Below are 24,239 nucleotides of genomic sequence, written 5' to 3' on the forward strand. Positions count from 1 at the left end.
AAAACATGAAACTCTGCCACCAAGGGGGGTAAAACGACAGCAAGAACGAACGCCGACGAGAGAGAAATTTACATAGGGCAGCTGCCAGTACTCTCACAGGCAAGCACACACATGCTTATTGTATTGAAACGCCGCGAGAATGAAATGCAGCGAAACGAATGGGCAACACAAAATGTGCGCAACAAAATGGAAACAGGCACTTGAAAATAAACAAAATATATAAAAAAGGATAATCCGCACACACACACAGGCCACAATGTGTTCCAATGCCAAAATGTGCACAAAACACTAGGCGGCATGGCAACGTTCTCTCGCTCTGTCTCCCTGTCCCCTTCTCTATTGTTCTCTCTCGCTCGCTCTCATTATATGTGGCGGTGTGTGTGGCGCGCCAGTAGAAAAATCAATGAAAAATATCTGGAAAAGATATCCAAAAAATGTTTCTATTATTTGTTTGTGCCGCTTTTGTGCTCTGCGCATTCTGCTTTAATTCTTGCGTTTTCTTTAATATTATGCATTTTTTTAAATTTGCGTAATTCGAATTAAACACAATTTATGGAACCTCATGTGCCAATTGATTACTTTATTATTATTGTTTAGCAACACAGTCACACACATACATACACACACAGAAGCACATGCACACAAAAAGCAACGAAGCAACACGATGCTTTAACTCAAGCAATTGATTAACGGGACTACCATTTACCATTTACCGTATAAATGAACGACACGCACTTTTCAGACACACTTCGCGGCTTGCCGATTTGTTTATCTGTTGTCAGTCAGAACTGCTGCTGATGCATTGCGACCAGACAAAGCCCGTGGCAACAACGGACATCAGAACGCGAACGCGAACGCGACATATGAACACGCGACTCTCTCGACGACGTAACAACAACTCAGCCGGAGTTTCATTTCTAAAGTACAACGGCACTGAGTGCAGCACACATGCTATATCAGATACATGTTGGGAAACATGTTGCTACGCAGCGGAGAGAAGCACGTTTTCCGAAAATCTTCATCTCCCTTGAGCGACACTCGTGGATTCCAACAAAAAATGTTTAGCAACATACACACACTATTCCAACAAACACAAAGGCAAATAATGTTGAGGTACATGTTGCCCGGCTTCGCGCATGTTGATGAGCATGTTTCGGACCAAATTTGTTATTGTTTCTCTCGTGCTCTCTCTCTCAGGCTGTGCGTACCTTTGTCTTTCGCCAAAGCAGCCGAAATGTTTTAAAAGTCCCATCTGTTTCAGTTTCATTGCCACAGTTTCATACCTTTGATGGGCGTGCGAGTATGCGCCTTGCGAAAACATTGGTACATTATATAATCCAATTTCGTTGTACCAATTTCATATAATTAATTGAAACTACGCGATATTTGAATGATATATTTAAACAGAATTTCAAAGATATTTTAAGGAAGAACATAAATTATCTCAGTTGTACGCCTATTTAAATAGTACCAACAAACCGCTTCTGAACAGCTGACAACTCTAGCCTATTCGCTCTCTTGGCGCTCTCCAAATACGCGCTCTCTGTTTTTGCCGGCGGTGCATATGTACTTGTTTATTTATAATTTATAAATCTTGAAGAACAATTAAAGCATTGTGTTCTTTGTTGTTTTTAATTAATAGTCATATTGACTACTTATAGTTAGTCACTCATCACAGTTAACCGGCGCTAGTATTGAAGCACTAACAAAAATAAAACATTCAATTGCAAATTAAACATTCTTATTTCTAAATGTTCAGCTTGTTTACTTTTTTCAATCAACATTTGTATAACTTTCCAACTCTCGCCGCGCTTACAAATTCTAATTTTTTTATTCTTAAAAAAAATAATTAAATATACTATTTGCAGAAGAACTAACCAATTGGCTACGTAGGCCGGCCGATAAGCTGAAATAAAGCAATCGACGTTATCGACTGTACTATCGATAGATTTTATAGTAACCGTTGCAGAACTGTTGCGGTGTTAATTCAAATATACACAATTACAAACTTAGAAATCTTTAAGAATTTAATAACTTTATTTTTTAACAAATTAATTATCACCCGCAACTATGTTAACACTCAGACTTGTACATTCACCACTATTTTACCACGCATATGACCGCACTTTAGCCGTTCAAAGGCCTTTGGCATATCCTTGAAATCAAAGCTGCTATCGATTGGCGGTATTAACTGTAAATAAAAACTTGGATTTCAGATTTATCCAATAATAATGCATCTGAACTCACTTTTCCCCGCTCCACCAGACCGCTCAGAAACTCAATGCCATGCGCCGCAGGATAAAAATAGCCCCACTTAACGAGTCCTCCTCGCTGCGTGACTGCCCTCACATTCGTTTGCACCAGGTCCGAGAAGTTCTGCAGTGCGCCCAAAAACAGGCCCTTCTCATCGATATTGGCCAACAGGGGAGAACTGAATGTGATATACTGTAGGAAATCGTATGACGATTCGGCTGCAGCCTGTCCGCCCTGCCCGGCGCAATCCAGAACAATGTCATATGGTGCATAGGTGCGTAGCTGCTCCATGGCTTCGGGTTTTGTGTAGTCCACCACGCAGTCTGCGCCCAGTTGGCGCACCATTTCCACGGCATTCTCACTGCAAGTGGCCAGCACTTGAGCGCCTTGCGATTTCAACATTTGTATGGCCAACGAGCCGACACCTCCACTTCCGCCGAGCACCAAAACGCGTTTGTTTGCACCACCGCCTGCTGAGGTGGTGGCGCCGCATAGACCACCCAACCCACCGGTTATATACATGCCCGACCAGGCGGTCAGGCCGGCATAGAGAACACTGCTTGCCTCGAGGTCATCTAGTTGCGTCGGAGCTGGCGCTAGCTGGAAGAATCAATTGCTCGAAGTCAGTTTGTGTTGCTTTTAAATGAATCGCGAACTTACACAGGATGCCGGCACCACGACATATTCAGCATGTGCTCCATTGCTATTAGGTATGGGCACCACGCCCCACACCCGAGTCCCCAGCTTTAGCTGCTTATTGCGGACGCCCATGCCCTTTTGTACGAGCTCGCCGCAGAATTCGCGGCCCAGCGTCAAGGGAAATTCGATGTCATCGTTGGCCTGGCAGCGAAATTGATTGAGCAGCATGGATCCGTAGCCACCTAGCATGGCTAAGTCAATGGGATTCACTGCTGTGGTGCGCACCCGAACCAGACATTCGTCGGAGCTGCGGATTTGAGGCAACTTCAGCTTGTCGGACAGCTGCAGTTCCTCTATATCGCCATAGTTATGTAGCTGCCAGCCACGCATCTTCATGGAAAGCTTCGCTGATGGCGGCGGTGGTGGTGGTGGTGGCGGCGGCGGTGACGGCGGCAGTGACGACTGCGGCGGCAGATCTTTTGGCTCACATTTGGGAGCTGTTGCTGCAAATTGGCGACTGGGTGGCAAAAATCGGTGCAGCAAGCCAAATCGCTTTACAGGCACACGAATAGTTGCACTGGCTGCCTGCATTTCAAATACGAACTAAAACTCTTTTAATTATATATTATTATATTATTTAATTTGTTTTGGAACTTTAAACTCTTTTCTACTGTTTTATGTAAAACTGCGGCACGTTAAAGTAAACAGAGCACAGACATTAGTATGAAAGTATTAGTATGCTGTTCAGCAGAATTTATCGAGCAAAATGTTAACACTGAGCCATATTTAAGTTAACATAGCATGTAAGTGGTGTGGCGAAAATAATAATAGCAGAATCTACTGAGCAGCGGAATTTGTTATGCAGCTTTCCGTTGAATATAAGAGAACATATATCAAAATTTGCCATTATTAAATTATTTCTAAAATCATTGTTGCAATATAAGCCCATATAACATTTTTATTACCCATGTCTCTTATTTGTGCACTGCATACTAAGCACAATTTAAACTGTTACAGCCTGCTCAAGTTAAGTGTCATCGATATCTAGTTACTCCCACCTCTACATAAAATATTATTCGCAAAAAAAACGCCGACAAAAAAGAGCAAAGTCAGTAGTAGTGCAAAAATGGAGCCGACTTTGGATCATTACAAGATTAGCTGCGAGTTGCTGGGCCACAGCTTGGATGTGCGTGCAGTCGCTGCCGGCGCCGATACGCCAGGCACTGGTCAATTAATTCTATCCGGCTCGCGCGACAAAAGCACAAAACTGTGGAAGCCGATCGGGTGCGTAGCAAGACAAAGAAATTAAAGGGCTTCGAGTCCGATTATAATATTGCAATTGCAGCAACGAGTACTTGGAGAGTGTCACACTGCAGGACCACAAGAACTTCATATCCTACATCTGTTACCTGGAGTCCGAGCAGTGGATCTGCACGGCTAGCAATGATGCAACCATTTGCATCTATCAGCACGAAGCATTTGTGCCTCTGATCACGTTGAAGGGTCATGAGTCGACCGTTTGTGCCTTGGCCGCAGGCCTCCAGTCGCGCAGCCTCATTAGCGGCAGCTGGGATAAGACGGCACGCGTGTGGGTCATCAGCGAAACGGGCGATATCACATTCGTTACGCTGCAGGGTCACGAGGCGGCCGTCTGGGCCGTGGCCACCGCACCCACCCAGCAGAAGTATATCACAGGCGGTGCCGACAAGTGCATATACTACTGGAACCCCCAAGGCCAAAAACTGCGCCTGCTCAAGGGCCACACAGATTGCGTACGTAGCCTCATTCCACTACCCGCTAATTCGCTTCTCTCTTGCGGCAACGATGCTGTACTCCGATTCTGGAACGAGGATGGCGAATGTGTGCGCGAACTCAACGGCCATACAAACTATATTTACGCGATGGCCCGCAATCAAGCACTGGGCGAACATATTGTTGTCTCCTGTGGCGAGGACAGCACACTGCGCATGTGGAACGTGATAACGGGCGACCAACTGGGTGCTCCTATCGTGCATCCAGCGATCTCAGTATGGTCCGTGACTTGTTTGCGAAACGGTGACATTGTGACCGGCTGCAGCGATGGCGTGGTGCGTGTGTTTAGCCAGGATCCGACGCGCCAGGCGAATGAAAGTCTTCGTGCAAGTTTTGATCAGGCTGTGACCACGCATAAGTCGTTGCTCAGCGAGGACATTGGCGGTGTCAAAAAGACAGAGTAAGTACTATTAATGTAGCTCCAAGCTTATACTAATTGTCCTCTGCTTTATCAGCTTGCCCGGCCCGGAGGCTTTGCTATCTAATGGCACTCGCGACGGCCAAACGAAAATGATACGTCATGTGGATGGATCTGTGAAGTGTTACTCCTGGGAACTAGGCAAATGGTCACTGGTGGGCGATGTGACCGGTGCCACAGGCGGCGCCCAGGAAACCTCTGGCAAGAAGCTGCACGAGGGCAAGGAGTACGATTATGTGTTCAATGTAGACATCTCCGATACGGAGCCGCCCATCAAGCTGCCTTACAACCGCGGCGAGGACCCCTGGCAGGCAGCCCAACAGTTCATACATCGCAATAATCTGCCTCAGGCCTATCTCGACCAAGTGGCCAATTTCATTATAAAGAACTCGGAAAGTGCACCCGTCGTAGCGGCGCAAACCACAACGTACGTACATATTCAATGTCATCTTTCAATATAAGTATATAGATTTCATCGTATTTCTATGGCAGCGGGTATCAAGATCCCTTCACTGGCGGCTCACGGTATGTGCCGGGCTCTAGCAACAGCAATGTGCGCGGCGGCGGCAACATGGATCCCTTTACTGGATCTTCCAGCTACTCCACTACCAGCAGTCAAACGCAATCCAATATCGATGTCAACTTTGTGAGCGGCAGCGACAAACATTTCCCCGTAAGCACCTATCGCACCTTCGATACTTGCGATGCCAACAAGGTGTTGGAGAAGATGAAGTAAGAGACTGTAATAGTCAGGAATCTGGGTTCCCTTGCGGCAATTGCTCATTGTCTACCCTTTTCAGAGAGTTCAACAGTAAGCTAACCAGCAACGACGGCAAGGTGGGCGATGAACTTTTGCTTGCAGTCATACGATTGACAGATAAATCACCAGAAGTGGATCCGACCGCACTGGAGGCATTGCTCATGTTGCTTAAATGGCCCGCCGGCATGCTCTTCCCTGTACTGGACGTAGTGCGCCTAGCAGTGCGTCACGAGGCAATTTTTAGTCTACTTCACAATAGCCACAACTTTTTGGGCAGCGTCATCCCACAGCTGGGCGGTGCGGCGGCCAATCAACTAATGGTTTGTCGCTGCCTGGCCAACGCCCTGACCCACCGAGCTGGTCGCCAGCAGATCGAGACACAACTGCCTCATGTTGTTGAACTGGTTAGCTGCATCCGCGCGGGCAGCGCCAATTTGCAAATAGCGATCGCCACGTTCTACTTGAATCTGACCATATCCCAGACATTGAGCGTGGCCGAGTCGGAGGTGTGCCATGTGGCCACCTCGGGCATTCTGGAGCTGCTCAAGTGGGCTAAGGATCTGGAGGCCTGGTATCGTTCTATGCAGGCCATTGGTAATCTAACTACCACGCCCTGCAGCCAGGAGATCATTGCCCAAGTTGTCTCCGTCGACTTTGTGATGGATAAGTTGCGTGAGCTGACAAACACACCACAAGATGAGAACTTCGCCAAGGTCAACCTAGTGGGACAGGCGCTTCTTGCCGTATTCTAAGATCTGGATCGTTGCGCGCATTTATTTTTAAATTTTTATATATGCGGGAGTCAAATTTAATAAATACATTATGCTTAGCTTATATACATAAATATAGGAATGTATTAATCGGCTGAGGGCTTGGGCAGCTGTCCAGCAGCAGTTTCCGTTGCAGGCGCTGCTCTACGAGTCTGAATACGCTCCAGCAACTCGTGCTTCCACCGCTCTTCAGGCACGCCTTTGGCCCAGTCAGGCACTGTTATATTGGGCAATGTTATCTTGGACATAGCTTTGAGTATCTATGGTAAAACATTGTTAAAGTTCTTATACTTCTCCCTTAGTGCTTTCAATTACCTGCTCTGTGCGCGTTTTGTCCAGTTCCATCTGGAGCTCCTGCGGTCGTGGCTCGTTCCATACTTGCCGCTCAATTTCCGCATCTGCACTTTCAATGGGTGGCATATTTGGATCGCCGTGTGTCACCTCCGCTGTCATCAAGTCGATGTCCTCATCAGGTGTCTCAGGTGCAGTCGGCTCTCTGATATTGATATCAGTAACCATTGCGCCTGCTTCGTCAGCGTCGGTTGCAAGCGGCTGGTAACCATCATACGCGTCCGACTCGGCACTGTCATCGCTCTGTTCGCCAATATGTGGGTGCTCAATTGCAGGCGCTTGAAAAGTATGCTCCTCACCGGGATCTGTAGGTAATTCAGGGCCGCCCATTGTTGCTGCTAACGAAGAAAAATAAACAATATGCGATAAGTCGATAACGATTGATGCATTGGCCACGGCTAGTGCTGTGCAATGATAAAGAGCACAACCATTTTACATGAACTCATTCACAGTAACAAAGCGCAAATAAACTGTAGCTTATCGATAGGTCGATAACAAACAGTACATTGCCACGATAGTACGAAGCCGTTACTTGAAAGAGGAACCAAATTTATATTTTTAATAAATGTATATTTAATATTAAAAGTTTTAACCTAACTTCTAGTACAAATAACCGCCTTGTGCGGGCGCTGGAGCCGTTGTGGTATCAGCAGCCGTTGCCTTCTGTAACGGCACAATTGTCGATTTGATGTCACGATTTGATGTCTTTCGCAGCTCTGTGGCCGCATGTTGCAGCTGCAAAGTGCACTCGGTGCTGACGCCATTCAATGTGAGCTGTGTGGTTTCCTTTTCCAGGAGCAGCGCCAATGCCTCAAGGAGCTCTACAAAACCAAGGGCCAGAGCAGCGCGCCGAATGCGATTGAGTTCCTTATAGAAATGTTGCGTCTTATCGGGCATTTTCTTGGCATGCCGCAACACCTTCTGTACGTCGGACTGCAGGCTGGCCTGTCGTATCCAAACGACGCTGCTTTGCGAATATGAACGACGTTCCGCGCGAACCGGGAAGCTGGCTGTTTCGCCAGGCGCCAAATCCGTGGAAAAACCGAGGAGCTCCAGGTCACCCAGCCAGGGTATAACATGGGAGCCCGGTGGCAATATATTCAGCATAAAGTTGGATTTCTTCTTAAGATCGGTGTAGGCATACATGAAGCCGTACCACTTCTCGCCCAGCAGCACCAGCGCGGCCATATTCTCGAGCTTGAGGGCGCCATGGAGCAGCACACACAGATTGTCCTTTTGTTGCTCCGCTTGGGGCGTAGTGGGGTGTTTGAGCATCACACTCACGTCAGCATCATCGCCGCTCTCCTCGGCCTCCTTGGTATCCTTCATGTAGAAGTCGCGTATATCCTGCTCAAGTTTCTCAAGCTCATAATGAGGATTGCTGGTGTCCAGCGTTAGCTTGGGAGGCTTGACAACTGCTGCCAATCCACCAGAGCGCCGAGTCGGCTTCTCGCGCTCCACTTTGGGCATCACCCAGTGTCGACTCAGCGTGGCCGGTGAGCCGATATCTGACAGCGCCAGGAAACCGCAGACATCAATGCGTTGATCGATGTGCCGAATTGTGGGATCTCCGACATAGAGTGCGCTCTGCTCATATGGCATCGGTGGCGGCCAGAGCAGCACTTGGCCCTCCATGCGGAAGTAGAGGCCGCATTTAAGCGTTACCTCAGTTGATTTATAGCTGCAGTCGCACAGACGCTCGATTAGCTCAAAAAGGGCGGTGCGACCCAGCTCGCTTTTATGGCTGCATCCAGGTGTAGAGTCTCCTGTCTCAACGTTTTTCACCGGTTTTGTCATGAACAGCTGACCTTTCAGTGCGGCTGCGTCCAGCAACTGTTGATGCAGCGCCACGCCCCGCGTAAAATATAAATCGGCATGGACACCCAGGCAGATAAAGTTCAGATTGTAGGTGGCCAGTATTTTGAGCCAAGCGTATTCGGGCTCGGCTTCTTTGCCCGCATATCCCTCCAAAAAATTGCTAATCGATGTGCTGCCAAAGCCCGGACCGCAGTCCGTAAACACCACCAACTGCAGAAGATTCTGTGTGCCCCATGTGGCCATTAGACTGACGGAAGTCTTGAGCATGGTAAGCAGACAAGCCTTGTCCAGGGGATCAATTTTCTTGATCGCTTGCCGGATCTGATCGTAGTCGCGCGTAAAATCTACTTTTAGCTCACAAACTGTGGTGTACAACACCAAGGCTACGTGTTCGAGTTTTCCAGAAGCGGTCAGATTGTCCAGCAGATGTTGAATGCCCTTCAGGGCTAGCGATTGGTACGTGTGGTCGTTGCGCCCTGGCACAGGACGTAGCATCGATAGCGACGCATCCAAAGCAATTATTGTTGGCATTATATCCAACTTTAACAGTTATAAATAAGTGTGGCAATATAAACAAAAGCCGGCAACAGCTGATATTAGGAATAATCGACAATCGATAGCTTCACTATCACTAAACATCGAACCGATTTCAAAGTGCAGAGCATAAACTATCGATGATACGTCGAATAGAATGATATTCACTTGCGGAGTGATTTGCATTTACAGAATGGCGCCAAATTCAAATATCAATTAAACTGTCGTTAAGGCAATAAAAAATTTGCAGAATTGCACTTCTTAAGGGAGCAGTCATACAAATATTTTAAATGCATATTTATTAGAATTTGATTGGCTTGAGCTTTGCCGCTGCAGCAAATTAATCAGCCTTATGATTGATATGCATTGAATAGTTTTGTATTAAAACAAATTGAATTTTGATTCAATTGCACTTCCTATGGTGTGCTGACAGACTTAGGATGCGGGAAGCTATAAACTTTATGCTCTTTGCTGTCAGTGCGCTCTCTTAATTACATTTAATTAGAAACATCTGAGCACGATCGACACTCGCACCCCCTCTCCAACCCCAACCAGCATCAAAATTATCAGACAGAACTCTATGTGTCAGGCGCCAGCATCTTATACTCATTCAGTGTGCGCTGCTCGTGCAGTGAGGACGTTGTCAGCTCCAGCAAATAGTAAAAATTGATAGTGCTCGTTTCTAGTTAAGTTGCCAGTGCAGTGAGACCAAATCAGTGTTTGACTCTTAGAGAGCTGCTTAGCTACTCTATAACAATCTCATCTCGACTCTCCAGTTGATACAAGTGTGTATTTAAAAGCGTCTTTTATTTATTATTATTTCTTATATATATATATATATTTAATACATTTCTAATTCAATAACACATGTACTCGATTCTATAATATAGACTGAAGTGTTCTATCTTAGCATTCACAATTTATCAACCTTTAACCCAATTCATTCATGCGATAAGGACATATGATTTTGTTTTATTTTATTTTAAGGCAAAGACTTAAACAAATTGATGTGTTTATACATATATTTAATTACAATGTGTGTATTTATATATTTATAAAATGTCCAGATCGTGCTCATTTAATCATTTCACTTACATATTTCTGACCCAATTTCCTGCTTGCATTTTACTACCATCCACGAAATGCAATCAACGGAAAACTGAAAGATCTGCGTCATATGATTGGCAAATTTTATGGCGTTCTATATACAGAGTTCCAGATATTAATATAAACAATGCGATTCAAATAGACATCGCAACAAGGAATTAAATGCCGCTGCATTCTGTATTGTTTAAACAATTTGCCGTCTCATAATAAATATGCCAATTTTTATAGCTGCTAAAATTTACAATCTACGAATATTTTCTTGATGCATTTTCATACGAACTACAAATTTATTTCAATCTACAATTCACTATATCTATATATATATATCCTCTTTTTCTTTTTAATTTGTACAGATCACGCACTTCAACCCAATTTGGATTTGCATAGCTGCAGCTAATTGGAGATCGAAAAATGGCAACAGCACAGCATCCATCAATTGCTTTAGTATTTCTAGCTCTAATTGGTCTCAGCCTGTGGCCGTTGCATGCCTCAGCATCACCCGTCACGTAAGTACAGAATCTCCAAAGTTACTTTAATTAGCACAAGATCATGTCTGTATACATATATGGTGTATATATACATATATGAGCTTTATAAGAATATTATCTTCTTTTATATAGACTTCAAACAAAAGACTTTAAAAATATGTTGAATATGAAAACATTTTTGAAATTTAAATTTCAAAAATTTTCCAATTTGAGGTTTTTTTTTATTATTTTTCTCATATTTTATTACCTAATAAAAAATTTTAGCATTTAAAAATGCGTTAAGTTCTGGAAATTAAAAACCAAATAATTTGAATAAAAATAAATAAAGAAATAAAAATGTGTTAATATATTAAATATGCTATTAAATATTAAATAAATATTTACATATATTTTTTTCATTAAAACTTCAATTTCAATAGTTTTCCAATTGCGGATGCGGATTTTTTTCTTAACATTTTTAATTGAGTTTTATTATTAAATGTTACGTATTAAATACATTTTTTCTAAAATGCATTAATTTTCAAAAACGTTCATTTTCAAAAATATGTTGAAGAAATTAAACAATTTAATTAATTTAATTAATTAATATATTTCTATATACAAACAAATATTTATATAAATTTTTAATAATCAATTAAATCAAAGAATCGAATAAATTATATTTAAAAGAAATTTTAATTTTAATTTTTACAAGCATTTTCTTTTTATTACCTTTTACCAATTTTATTATTTTTACCAGTTCCTTTTTAGAAATTGTTAAAATTTTGAAAAAAAAGAACCGAAAATACCTTTAGTAATGCACATATATCTCTCAAAAAAACTAATTGATATTGCAACATTTCGGAATATGTTTTCCAACTTTTCCATCTCAATTTAAAGAAACTGAAATCCGTTTGACACATGTCAAACACTCGCGCGCTCAGTTTGCCTAAGATTCTCGAAACGAAACGTGAAATATAATGCAGCAGAAGATTGAGATTGAAATGTTTCTTTGCGAAATGTGGTAGATATCAAGTACGGCGCCAGGACGTTCACAGTTCTCGGATGTAAACAGAACACCCAATGCATAATGCCAGATACCCAGCCTCGCGTGCCATATGCTTGGGCATAGGGCAACGCCTTCGGCGCGCAGCAGCCAGAGCACAGTCCCCCAAAACTAATGACTATTGCCGTCAAAGAAACAGGCCTGTCTGTTCCGGCTGTTTGTTTATTTATTTTTGGCCCACACTTCATGCAAATGCCCTGCGGAATGGGATGGGAAAGCGTAATGGGAAGGGCCAGCGGCTGGGAAACTTGCTGCACATATGTTGTCTATCGGGGCTCATGGCACTTGGAACTCTTGCTGCTCTGCATATCTATCAGCATAAATGCATTTCACACACACAGACACACACAGTGTGCAACGCATCTAAAAGGGTTTCTGACCCTGAGACAGCGCCGAGTTGAAGATTATTAGCAGGCAGGGTGGGCCGTGTGTGTTTATGAGAATTGATCTCGATCTTTAGAAGTCATTTACGATAAGTGCAGATGTAGCCAGGCCCAGTCTCAGTCCCAGTCCCAGTCCCATGATCATTTACAGCTGTCGAAGACTGCGCCATAAAAGCGGCCTCAGTTTTCCTCATGATTGACACAAGAATTTTCTGCGTCTCAGCTTACATTCGTAATGCATTAAAAGAAATTGTCAAATAATATGAAAATTTAATGATTCAAAAAATTTTTTGTTTTTTTTTTTTTTTTAAATTCATTCTGATGAAATATTCAAAAAGTTTACAAAAAAAAGAATTTGTAATATTTTTTCTAGCATTTTAAAAATTAAATTTAAAAATTTATTTTTTTTTAGTAAAAATATATTTAAAATTCAGTTTTTCTTTATTATTTGCTTAAATAAAACTGAATTGCAAAAATGAATATTCTGATATGATTTATAGAAAATATTTATCTTGTTTTTTAATTTGATATTAAACTTTAAGATATTTATTAAAAAAAAAATCGATTTTAATTTTAAAAATATTTTTTTTTTCTTTTATATATAAATTATATATATACTTTAAATATTTTCAAATAATTTTCGATCATAAAATATATTTTTTATTAAATGACTACAAATAGCTTTTAATACCTCCTATTATCTGATAAATATTGATAATGAACTTCTCGCAGCATTCCCATCCGTTAATAGTTTTCAAATGAATAATCAATATATATATATTCGAATAACTTGTTGAGTTCTCGTTTCAGCAATGAAGACATTAGTGGAACCTTAAAATCTCTGATCTATTCGTATAATCAGCTGGATAACAAGCTGGAGCGACATGAGCATCGGGAGCGCGCACTGGGCGAGCTGATGAAGAAGGCAATGCAGGCACTGCAAAAGGGTCAGCGGAGCCTGGAGCCGATGAGCGGAATATTTGGACGACTGGACGAGCGTGTCAGTCAGATTGAGACCATGTTGATCACGGTGAGCAAACAAATTCCCAAATCCCTATAGCCCACAGCTACATAAATGCTTCTCATTGTGTAGCAAGAGGAGAAGTATAATACTGAAACGGACAAGCTCAATCGGGCCATGGAACATATGTTCAAATGGATGCGAGAGAACGACGAATGCTTTAAGAATCCACCAGGTGCACCCAAGGCAATTGCTCCACCAGTTGCAGCCGCCTCTGCCTCCGCCATACCCAATGAATTTGTGAAGGAACAGCAGCAAATCAATAAGCAGCTGCTCAGCGAGCTCAAGCAACTGACTTCGAGTGTCGCCCAGCTGGTGGACAGCAGCAAACAGGCCGCCCAACAAACCCAACAGGGTTTCGAGCGCATGCCCAAGTCCGATGAGCTGCTAAGCCAAATCGAGACCAAGCTACAGCAGCACAGCGCCGCAGCAGCCGTTACCACAGTTGCTCCGCCCAAGAATGATGAGCTTGAGCGGAAGCTTGTAGAACGTCTGGGTCAGTTGAGCAGCCAAGTGGCGGAGCTGCGCAATGCCACAGCGCAGGCGCCACCTGCTTCGCTGGGTCTCAACGAGAAGGATCGCGTCTATATGCAGGAGCTCAACAATGAGACGCTCAATGCCCTGGCGGCACTCAAGACCGAATCACTGTTGGGTCAGCAAACAGGTGAGTGGCAAGATTCCCTAGCTTTATAATATATAGAACTGCTTTACAAAACATATATATTTCTCTTGTTTCTTTCCCGTCTGCCATATTCAGCACTGCGTCAGACCACGGAGCAAATGCAACAAACGGAGGCGAACATACAGGGCGATCTGAAGCAAGTGTCGAGTGACTTAGTCCTGCTCAACCAACTCTACAAGGGCATCAATGCCAGTCATAGCAAATTGAACGATGGCTTCGATGCGCTGGGCAAGTTTAACAATATCATGATGACCAACTCGGAGGTGGTCCTGGACACGCAGCGCAAGGTCGAGTTCGGCACGCTGCAAATTGTGCAGAAGGTGAGCCTGCTGCTGGAGCAGCAGGTGGCCGAGTTGACAAGCTTGGTAAAGGCACGCTTCAACGAGCTGAACGATACGCTGGTAGACACGCAGGAGGAGGCCAATCGCAATATTAGCGGACTGCTGGATACAGCTCTGTCCCAGGTGTGGCACCGCATCGAGATCATGAGCACCGAAATCGGCCAAAGCAGAGAGATGTTGGGCCTGATGCAAGCTGGGCACGATGGCTATGTGAACAGCACGTTTAGCACCATGATGGGTCTGAGCAGCAAAGTGGAGGAGACTAAAAAGCACATGATCGACATGGATGACAACTTGAACTATTTGTTGGGCAAACTGTCGCTGATGTCCAGTGAATTTGCCAACATCAAGAAAGGTCTGGCTGACTCGCTGATGGATTTGCGCAATTCGTTTCAGTTGATACACGAGCGCATGCCCAACAGCTCCGACCCGCAGAACATCGAGAAGAACAAGTATCTGACCGATGTGAATCTCCTGTCCAAGCGACACGCTCAGTCCGAGCGGCAGTAGAGCCGAGAACGCCTGCAGCCAGGCAACCAAATACATATACAATAAAAGCCTAACACTAGCCTCTAAGTAAACGAACTTACAATTAAAATACATAAAATATTTATGCAAAACTCAAATTAACATGCTTCATGTGTAAATCTCTGCAAATACATTTCGTTTATGAATAACAAACAATTGCAAATATCCATGTATATATATATATATAGATATATATATATATATGTTTGTGTGACGTTTCACTTTTTGCTTAACTTTGTAGCGGATGTTTTTACAACTTGCAGGCAATAACTTAAACTAATATACATATAATATTCTAAAGTAAAGTAACTAATTTAGGACATAAGAGCCAACATTATTTGCCCCAACGCTGCTCGCAGCGCGCATACTTGTAAAGCACATTGGCAAATGACTTGGCATCAAAGTAGCTACCGCTGCGATGCGTATGGAACTCGGTGAAGCGCACATGCCACGGCAGCAAGCCGTATGTGCACGTCTGCCTGGAGAACACAATGCCCAGCTCTGGCTCCGGCACTGCGAGTCCCAGCCGCTTATTCAATATGGCACTAATGCCATCGGTTAGCGCTTGGCGCTCCTCCAGCATCGCTTGCACCTGGGCGGTTTGGCGGTTTTCGTACAGCTCGCGGCAGACATCGGCAATTAGCGCATGGCCATCAGCTCTACTGATTTGACAGACCTGCAATACACAATTTCAAAGATAAGAAATAGAGAAGCTCCAAAATTCACTGAACTGATTAATCGTTTTCGTGGAAATACTAGACAAAAGTGAAGTAATCTTTATAAAAAATGAATGAATGGCTCAGATAACTATTAATATCGAAAGCAGCTAAGGTTGCATGCAAGCTATGCCACGACACGTCCTTATCAGTTGCTCAAACAATAACTCACCTGTAGCGGGGTATAATGCGCACCTTTATTGGCGTAGCCATTGGAAGTGCCGTTTGGAACAGTTTTATAGCCATTCTGTGGGGGTTTTTGTTCTTTTACTTGTTGGGACGGCCAATGGTAGAACATATCGCCCTTTTCATTTTGCTGACAGAAAAGTGACAGATCTACGTAGCCCTTACCAGGTGTCCGCGTGTCATACACACTTAAATAGGGTATGCCAACAATGTGAGTGTAGCTGAAAATGCGTTTCAGCAGTGCTGCATTCACATAACAGTCGTCCGGTCCGATAACCAACACCAGGTGTTGTGGCAACTTTTCTAGGCCGCGCACAGCGGCACCCAGAAACGCCCGTTGATCACATTGCCAGTAGTCATATGACCTGCTAGCAAACGCATGCAATCGCAGCCAGAGCTGTTGCAGCAGATCGTTGACGGCAATGCAGATTAGCAGGAGTCGGCCAAGTAATAGGCACACAATTTGCATCATCATTTTGGTGTGCTTGGAATGGTAACTGTTAATTTAAATTTATACTTAAGTCGTGTTGTTGAGGTGCCGGGCAACGGTGCTCCTGTTGCTTGCTTTGTTGCCGTGTTGTTGCTGCAGCGGTGCCCACACATAACCTGCAAATAGATCGGAGACCTGATATGCTTTCCTTAGTATTTAATTTTCCACTAACTTACGTATGTTAAGCAACAAATGGTGTAATTGTGCTGCTGAGAAGCAACATAGCTTGAACTTTAGTTTTTCATTGCCCCTTTTGGCGCACGCACATATCTACACATACGTGTTCTGTGTTCAGAGAATACGAATATCGATGTATCGCCTAAAGTATCCACGAACTATTATCGATAGCTGACATTTGCATGGACCTGAGATTATCGTTTTCGCTGTTTCAACTGCTATTTGAAAATAAATTTAAGGTTTATTTAATGAATGCTGATTGACGACATTTACTGCACATAGATAATGAATGTATTGAATCATTTAGTTTGACTAAAAGTGCTTGATACTCTTTTTCATTTGGAGTACTAAAACAATGAACATCAAATTGTTTGATTTTGTCATTTAGCAGCACTCTAATTCTTTTTATGTTTATGTTCAATATTTTTCCTAATTTCAATTTATGTGAACTCTTTACGAAGCCTTGTGAAATCAGCAAAAATAATCATATCTTTTACAAATCGAACAGTGTCACTTGACTCTTGGTTGGTAATTTTAAGAACTTTTTGAAATTAATATTGAGATTAAAGATCATTATTTAAATTGAGAGTGGAATTAACCTGCCAATGATAACAATTTAAAGCGTTGCATTCAACGACTGAACTTTTGTAAATTTTTAAAAATAAATAATATATTTTTTAGTCTTTTTCCTGAGGACTTACTGAATAATATTTCTGGTTGTTGTAACGAATATATTTTCTTCTAGGAAAATCACAGACGAAGTTAAATTTTAAACTTTTCTCGTATTCGTTGTGCGTACAAAATACACTAAAAAATGACAAAAGTATAGCAGTGCCATTTTGAGTAAAAGAGAACATGTATGCATGTATACATTAGTTGGTTAATAACAATGCCAGACGTTTGAGGACAGCCGTGTGGACATTACTGTGAAGCTGACATCAATAAAAATTTTGTTGTATAGGTTGAAAACAGTGTAAATAGATACATGATTTACAAGTGCAGTTCGTTTCAACGATTGTGACCAGCATCGGGTGTTTTGTTATTTAGCGGCATTGCCGCATTGCGAGTGCCAGCGTTTGTGTGTGTGTGTGTGCTTAAACGCAAATATTTTACAGTTGCAGCCCGCCCAACCAGCTGTTAAAAAACATAGTAAGCATTTTGTGTACAACACAATTGAATAAAATCATATTTTTCAAAGTAAATTATATGCCGCACTTCTAATTAGGAAAACCAGAAAATTGAAACAGTCCGGGTGCAGTAACTAGTTGAGTATCAACCACAGCAGCAACAACTGCAACTGCAAGGTTTAAGGACGCTACAACATCCTTGAGGTTGCCAGCGACACCCACAGGTGCGGAGCAACAAAACGAAAAGAAAAAAAAAGAAGCAAGATGTCTACCGCCTTTTTAACGCTTGTCGCCGTGATCGTGTGCATTCTATTCCGCATCCTCAATGTCCATAGTCAGCCCTTGAGGCCGAGTGTTTGGTGCCTCGACGAGCAGTTTCTCGATTGTTTGTACAAAATTGCGCCGGTGCTGCGTGAACCGTAAGTATGAGAGCAATACAAAATATACATTTTAGCAAATAACAAACAAACAGTGAGTGAAAAAAGTATTCCCATGTCAATATCGGTATGCAGACCCCATGCAATTTCTTTTCTGTTTTGCCTCATACAAAACACATACATACATATGTGTATGCTGTAAGTATGCGTGTTGTGAGCCTCTCGCCACTGCTCAGCTGATAATTGCATGTGGCATCTATGTTACAGTCATGCTAAAATGTTAGCTTACATCACTCAATCAAATGACGTTGGCTGGATATACAAATTCCAGATTGGATAGGAGCAAAAAGACACATTTTTAGTTTTACTCAGCGAAAACTTTTATTTTCTTAATATTTAATATAGTTTTTTGTTTACTTTATATGTGAAACTCGATTCTAATTGAACACAATTTTCATTACTTGTTGAAATTCAGCCAACTTTTATTTGTTCTTATGGTAAATGCCGGTATTAAGTATTTATAGTTAAAATTAAAAATATTAGTGAATATGGTTATTCTATTCCGTCTTCTTTTAATCTTGCATTAAATTCTCTGAAATATTCAATTAAGTTGAGAAATAAGTTTATCTCTTTAACATTGGTGTTCAGTTACCAGCAGGTGTCATTCACTTTCCGCTTCCAATTGGCATTGCATAATTGCAGCATTTTAAATAATTTGCAAGCGAAAACTAATTGTATATGTGTAGATTTATATATATATTTGCCGCGTCGCATGCCCAAAGTTCAAGTAATCGAACGCAGCTGGCCCGGCGTATGAATCAGCCTTTTTTTTTATTTTTTGTGATTGTGATTATCAAATATGCAATAATAATTAATTAATCTCGGTGGCTCGCATCATTGTTATTAAATTTAGATTTAGAACCGTAGAAGTTCAATAGACTATTTTATAATTTTCGCAATTCTTATTGAACATTTTGTTATCGTATTCATAACTAGTAATCAGCAATAGTTATATATTCCATATATATACGTATTTACAGTATTGCACGTGTATTAATACTCACTTTTTGTGGTTTGGTGACAAATTGAGTGTTGAGTGGACGTAAAGCCATAGAAAATATGAATATTCTTACTAAAACAATCTAATATAAGGTATAAATTTATTCAACAACATTAAAGATGATTCTCCTTTAGCATTAGAAATGTTATTTACAGTGTACTAACATTTTTTTATCAACTGTGACGCGCCTTGAAAATGTTGAGCCAAAATCCAAATACACACATGCATACGCACATACATATGTATGTGTATGTATTTAATGCGGATTTTGGTTCAGATTTGACCATATTCAGCTGTCTTCACTTTTATATTCTGTCTGCCTTCGGTCAAACGGTGATAAGCGAACGGTACAAAGATTAAAACATAATTACGCAGTTCGTTTAAAACGAAGCGAATAACGCCCAGCAACGTCTTCGGCTGGCGGTTTCCATTGGGTTTTCAAGTTTCGGCGCGTGGGATAGTCGGGAATAAAAGGAATACACACAAATAATCATATGTGTATAAGTGCCTACATATACCCGTACATACATATAGATAAAAGAAGAAAATAAAGCAAGTAATATTAAAATTATTGATATGCTAGCTAATGCCCTGTAGCTAGTTTCGCTAAATATTAACAGCTGACAGTGTCTATTAAGAAACATAAAAACTAAGTATAGAAGAATAGGTTAAATACACATTTGCTGATGTATAGATGTATTCATACACTGCTGTGTATGTCAGCTGATGACAATATATTTATGTTATAATTATATACCCCCTACCTAGTTACGGGGTATCAATTAAACCGGCAAAAGCTTTCCACTCTCTTTTCGCCTATTAAAGTGCCGCTTGCTGCCGGCTGGCGGTATTGTTTGGCTACCTGTTTGTGATTTGTTTTTGGCGCACTGCCCAGTCGGTCGTCCACTTTTGTTTGACAACAAAGATTACGTAAGCATATTGAACGAACGCTCAACTACTTATCATTATCCTCAACGGCACTTGCATTCGCCTTCTCTATCACTCACTCTCTTCTGGTTCCTCTCTGCGTCTAATACTGCTTCCACACGCGCAGAAGATAGCTTTTGTTTTTGTTTTGAACGCTCATTCTGTGTGTTTTCTGTGGTTACTTGAAAAAGGGGTGCAAACTTTATGAATGAGTCATATGCATAAACACACACATGCATTTATGCATGTATCTAAATATAGCTATTTATCTACGACTACATACATATATACGTATGTATATGTATATTGTTGCTATTGTCATTCGCTTGCTTTTGTAGTATTTTGCACAAGATTGTTAAATTTGAGTTGACTGGGAATTTTTGCAGCTGTTTTATATAGCTCAACGTTTTAATTTACCCAAGCCAGTTCCCATTGAAATACTTTAATAAATAATGGTCATTGATTAGCTAATTATACTACACGCATTGTTAATATAAAATGTATAGATTAACAATTCCCATCTGCACAAGTACACACTAAATTACCACCAAATTTGTGAATATTCCCTTGCCCAATACTAAACGCTAGAACAGTTTTTTTTGTTGATTGATAGTAATTGAAAGGGGAAAACGTTTAGAAGCGGACAATTGACGACAACAAGACAGAGTGACACACAGCAGTTGTGTGCACGTTTTTGAACGCCTGACAGCAATGGCGCTGATTTTGAAGCTCAATTGAGTTCAATTAATTCTAACAGCTGCTTTGTTCGCTAGTTTGCCACATTTTGGCATTGGTGTTTCTGCAACAATGATGCAGTCTTTTATTGCATTAAATATTCCATTTGTCATTTAATTTTTGGCAAACAGCCATCCGATGACTGTCAACCTATTATTGAACGATTTAAAAAAAAATTAAATAAATTTAATAAAAAAAAGTAATTTGCATCGGCCGGGAATCGAACCCGGGCCGCCCGCGTGGCAGGCGAGCATTCTACCACTGAACCACCGATGCTTGTGTTCACTGGAGAACTACCAATGAGTTTTATGTGCTCACAAACAGCTGTTTGGACAGTGTTGCTCTTAACATTGTTACTGCTGTTAAAATGCAACAGTTGTTACTGTTAGGTTAGCATAACTTTAATTTTATTTGTAATGAATTAACTTTTTTGACAGCTGTTTATATTTTACTATTATTTATTTATTAATTCGAAATCTATATAATTTGTTCAGCTATATTCCACCACGTCTATGGGGATTCAGCGGTCATGTTCAGACCGTGCTGCACAGCATTGTCGGTCGTGTACGTTGCCCGTGGCCTCTGGGTGAGCGCGTCTACCTTTCACTCCCGGATGGCTCCACCTTAACTTACGATTTGTATCAGCCACTAAAGGAACAGGAAGGTAAGTAGTGAAGCTTTTAGCTGCTGTTGGAAACTTTAACTCTCTCTCTCCCTCTCTTTTCAGATGATATCACAGTGGCTATTTGTCCGGGAATAGCGAATAGTTCGGAATCGGTTTATATACGAACCTTTGTGCACCTGGCGCAGTGTAACGGTTATCGCTGTGCAGTTATGAATCACATTGGCGCCCTTCGCACCGTACAGGTTACCTCGACACGCATCTTTACCTATGGCCACACAGAGGATTTTGCTGCCATGGTAGATCATTTACATCAGAAGTATCAGCACTGCCGCATTGTTGCCGTTGGATTCAGCTTGGGCGGAAATCTGGTCACCAAGTACATGGGTGAAATGCAGAAGGAAAAACCGAATAGTGTTATTGGTGGCATTTCCATATGCCAGGGTTACAATGCCGTCGAGTAAGCATCCTATTTTCGCTTGATGTTTTTTAAAACTTTTACTTATTTAATTTTTGATGTTTTTTAGGGGAACCAAATGGCTGCTGAACTGGCAGAACTTCCGTCGTTTCTATCTGTATATCATGACTGAGAATGTGAAGAGCATAATTTTGCGTCATCGTCATGTGTTGCTGTCCGATGAGGTGAAGGCACGTCATAATCTTAACGAGCGAGAAATCATAGCGGCGGCAACACTGCCGGAACTGGATGAGGCTTATACGCGACGTGTGTATAATTTTGCATCGACACAGGAGCTTTACAAGTGGAGCTCTTCGCTTTTCTACTTCGACACTATTGAGAAGCCAATGATTTATATAAATGCCAAAGATGATCCCCTGGTGCCGGTAGATTTATTGCACCCGATAAAGGAGTATGCAAGTAAGTGCAATTAAATTTACCACCAAATTTTTATTTTCTGTAAAAATCTATTTTACTTTGCTCCAATTTGAGGTTAAATTTCATGTTAACTTACATAATTTATTATCGTAATGTTATGTTGTTTTGCTGTTATCGTAACATACGTTATTTTATGAAAATGTTAAGACAGCATAGACGCTTTAACAGTTATAGAAATGGGCACATAGCACCGCTTAGACCAGAAGCAGCCGTGGCCGAGCGGTTAAGGCGTCTGACTAGAAATCAGATTCCCTCTGGGAGCGTAGGTTCGAATCCTACCGGCTGCGATGAGTGTAAAATCTTTTTTAATTGTTTTATTTTATAAATTTAAATATATTTTATTGAAATAATTTTTTTAAAATGTAATATGCATATTTTAATTATTTTTATTATTGTTACCTTACAGCCACTCGCCAAAAATCAGCATATGTGGAGGTAGCACATGGTGGCCATCTTGGATTCTATGAGGGCGGCTTCCTATATCCAAATCCAGTTACTTGGCTGGATCGCACGCTGGTTGCAATGGTTGGCTCCTTGGTCATGATGCATGCGGGTGGAAGCAAAGTGGCGCCGTAGACAGATAGATTGTGTACACTCCTGTCAAAATTATTGATGCCGCAGAACTATAAATGCTTTTTATTTTTGCCAAAATTTCATGTTGCTGTCGAACTAAGTCTTATACAAAGTAAAACACAATGCATATAAAACCATTATCATATTTGGTGTAAACGACGGACATTTATAGACGATGTAAACTTTAGAAAAAAAGTGCATTTAAAACAGAGCATTGAATGTATTGCATTACGTTAAGTTGTTTGATTTTGAAACGAATTTTATGCAACATTATTAACAAACGATGGAAAAGCGAAATGTTTTAGTTTGTACTCGAACTAATTGTTTATATTATAGTTAGTAACGCACATTCCATGTACTTATTTGTAAGAGAATTCTAATTTAAAAAGCTTTAAATGTTAATTATCTACGATTCATGTAAACGACACGAAAGAAACATAAGAAGCACGAAAGAAACAGAAACGAGCATAATAAGTAAAGCTAATAAATTGTATGTCCCTTGCCGAAACCCATAAGCAAATTGCCTTATTGTAGATTTTTATATGTGTATATGATTTACAATCCCTTTTTTATAAAATATATATAAATATAAATATAAATATAAATATATACATCTGAATGTACGTATACTATTGACGATGAAGCATATTCAAATATTTAAACAGAAAATATCTAAAGAGAAAAAGAAAAATAACAGTTTTTTGTACGTGTAATATTTTCGATGTGTTTTTAAAATCAAAATATCAATGAAATATGTTGTATACCGAAAGCAAACATAATTGTCTGTATTATATTTGTATGCATTGTATGCCAAGCAGTTTATGTAGTCTGTGTGTATTAATGCCTATTTGTCCAGAAATACGCAATTATATATGTGTGTAATACATATTGCGTGTTCGAATATGTGTATTTAATAAACAAACGTTAACTACAAACTAAACAAGAAAAGATTTTGTATTTGACTTGAAATATGGCAAAGCTATCTATACAAATTATTTATATAACATAAAAACTTCTTTATTATTTTGAATCATAGATAATATATACCTATATACAAACATATATTATATAAACTTATGTAATCTTTAGTAGCTACTCTAACGTTTTCCAATATTTTCGACATTTTGTTGGCTCTGAATTGAATTTGAATTGTTTTGCAACTGCCTTCTATCTGTTGCACAGAGTCCTTGGTTAAATGTGCAAACAGGCGCACATAAATTGCCTGTCCACTTGATTAAAAACGGAACTCGTGCGTACACCACACGTAAACACTCTCATGTCCGGAAAATTGGGCGGAAAGTCGCAATGATGCGTAGCAAAATGTTTGACATTTATTCATCCATGGCTGCTGGTCCGGCACGTGTTCACCCGTTATGCGATATACATACATACGCATACATCTAC

At 41.0% G+C, this 24,239-nt stretch overlaps 7 protein-coding genes and 2 non-coding genes across 9 annotated transcripts; 4 read left to right on the plus strand and 5 right to left on the minus strand.

The window, feature by feature from the left end:
* Positions 1-2,065: 2,065 nt before the first annotated feature.
* On the minus strand, positions 2,066-3,626 carry LOC111599467 (reticulon-4-interacting protein 1 homolog, mitochondrial). The gene is made up of 3 exons (XM_023315137.2): positions 2,914-3,626; positions 2,248-2,853; positions 2,066-2,191 (listed from the first exon to the last, which is right to left on the minus strand). Exons 1-3 carry the CDS (start codon positions 3,481-3,483, stop codon positions 2,081-2,083), a joined length of 1,287 nt encoding a protein of 428 aa, XP_023170905.2. The 5' UTR covers positions 3,484-3,626; the 3' UTR covers positions 2,066-2,080.
* Positions 3,627-3,916: 290 nt separating this feature from the next.
* LOC111599466 (phospholipase A-2-activating protein) lies at positions 3,917-6,703 on the plus strand. Its single transcript, XM_023315136.2, has 5 exons — positions 3,917-4,176; positions 4,238-5,104; positions 5,160-5,549; positions 5,615-5,854; positions 5,923-6,703. Exons 1-5 carry the CDS (start codon positions 4,019-4,021, stop codon positions 6,632-6,634), a joined length of 2,367 nt encoding a protein of 788 aa, XP_023170904.2. The 5' UTR covers positions 3,917-4,018; the 3' UTR covers positions 6,635-6,703.
* Positions 6,651-7,476, minus strand: LOC111599469 (male-enhanced antigen 1). The gene is made up of 2 exons (XM_023315138.2): positions 6,968-7,476; positions 6,651-6,912 (listed from the first exon to the last, which is right to left on the minus strand). Exons 1-2 carry the CDS (start codon positions 7,331-7,333, stop codon positions 6,739-6,741), a joined length of 540 nt encoding a protein of 179 aa, XP_023170906.2. The 5' UTR covers positions 7,334-7,476; the 3' UTR covers positions 6,651-6,738.
* A 104-nt stretch (positions 7,477-7,580) lies between these two features.
* On the minus strand, positions 7,581-9,551 carry LOC111599461 (integrator complex subunit 14). Its single transcript, XM_023315131.2, has one exon. The coding sequence runs from the start codon at positions 9,350-9,352 to the stop codon at positions 7,604-7,606; it is 1,749 nt and encodes a 582-aa protein (XP_023170899.2). The 5' UTR covers positions 9,353-9,551; the 3' UTR covers positions 7,581-7,603.
* Positions 9,552-9,960: 409 nt separating this feature from the next.
* On the plus strand, positions 9,961-15,106 carry LOC111599450. Its single transcript, XM_023315107.2, has 5 exons — positions 9,961-10,140; positions 10,816-10,968; positions 13,189-13,408; positions 13,472-14,063; positions 14,157-15,106. The coding sequence occupies exons 2-5, from the start codon at positions 10,874-10,876 to the stop codon at positions 14,930-14,932; spliced, it is 1,683 nt and encodes a 560-aa protein (XP_023170875.2). The 5' UTR covers positions 9,961-10,140; positions 10,816-10,873; the 3' UTR covers positions 14,933-15,106.
* A 53-nt stretch (positions 15,107-15,159) lies between these two features.
* Positions 15,160-16,671, minus strand: LOC111599471 (dehydrodolichyl diphosphate synthase complex subunit nus1). The gene is made up of 3 exons (XM_023315142.2): positions 16,519-16,671; positions 15,839-16,458; positions 15,160-15,626 (listed from the first exon to the last, which is right to left on the minus strand). The coding sequence occupies exons 2-3, from the start codon at positions 16,325-16,327 to the stop codon at positions 15,285-15,287; spliced, it is 831 nt and encodes a 276-aa protein (XP_023170910.2). The 5' UTR covers positions 16,328-16,458; positions 16,519-16,671; the 3' UTR covers positions 15,160-15,284.
* Positions 16,672-17,674: 1,003 nt separating this feature from the next.
* Positions 17,675-23,044, plus strand: LOC111599492 (abhydrolase domain-containing protein 2). The gene is made up of 5 exons (XM_023315158.2): positions 17,675-18,065; positions 21,240-21,409; positions 21,473-21,827; positions 21,895-22,244; positions 22,669-23,044. The coding sequence occupies exons 1-5, from the start codon at positions 17,911-17,913 to the stop codon at positions 22,836-22,838; spliced, it is 1,200 nt and encodes a 399-aa protein (XP_023170926.1). The 5' UTR covers positions 17,675-17,910; the 3' UTR covers positions 22,839-23,044.
* On the minus strand, positions 20,951-21,021 carry Trnag-gcc. The gene has a single exon. It is a non-coding gene; the product is annotated as a tRNA-Gly (tRNA).
* On the plus strand, positions 22,468-22,549 carry Trnas-aga. The gene has a single exon. It is a non-coding gene; the product is annotated as a tRNA-Ser (tRNA).
* Positions 23,045-24,239: the final 1,195 nt, after the last annotated feature.

Source organism: Drosophila hydei, unplaced genomic scaffold, assembly GCF_003285905.1.
Source record: "Drosophila hydei strain 15085-1641.00,03,60 unplaced genomic scaffold, DhydRS2 tig00008114-arrow-pilon, whole genome shotgun sequence".
NCBI lineage: Eukaryota > Metazoa > Arthropoda > Insecta > Diptera > Drosophilidae > Drosophila > Drosophila hydei.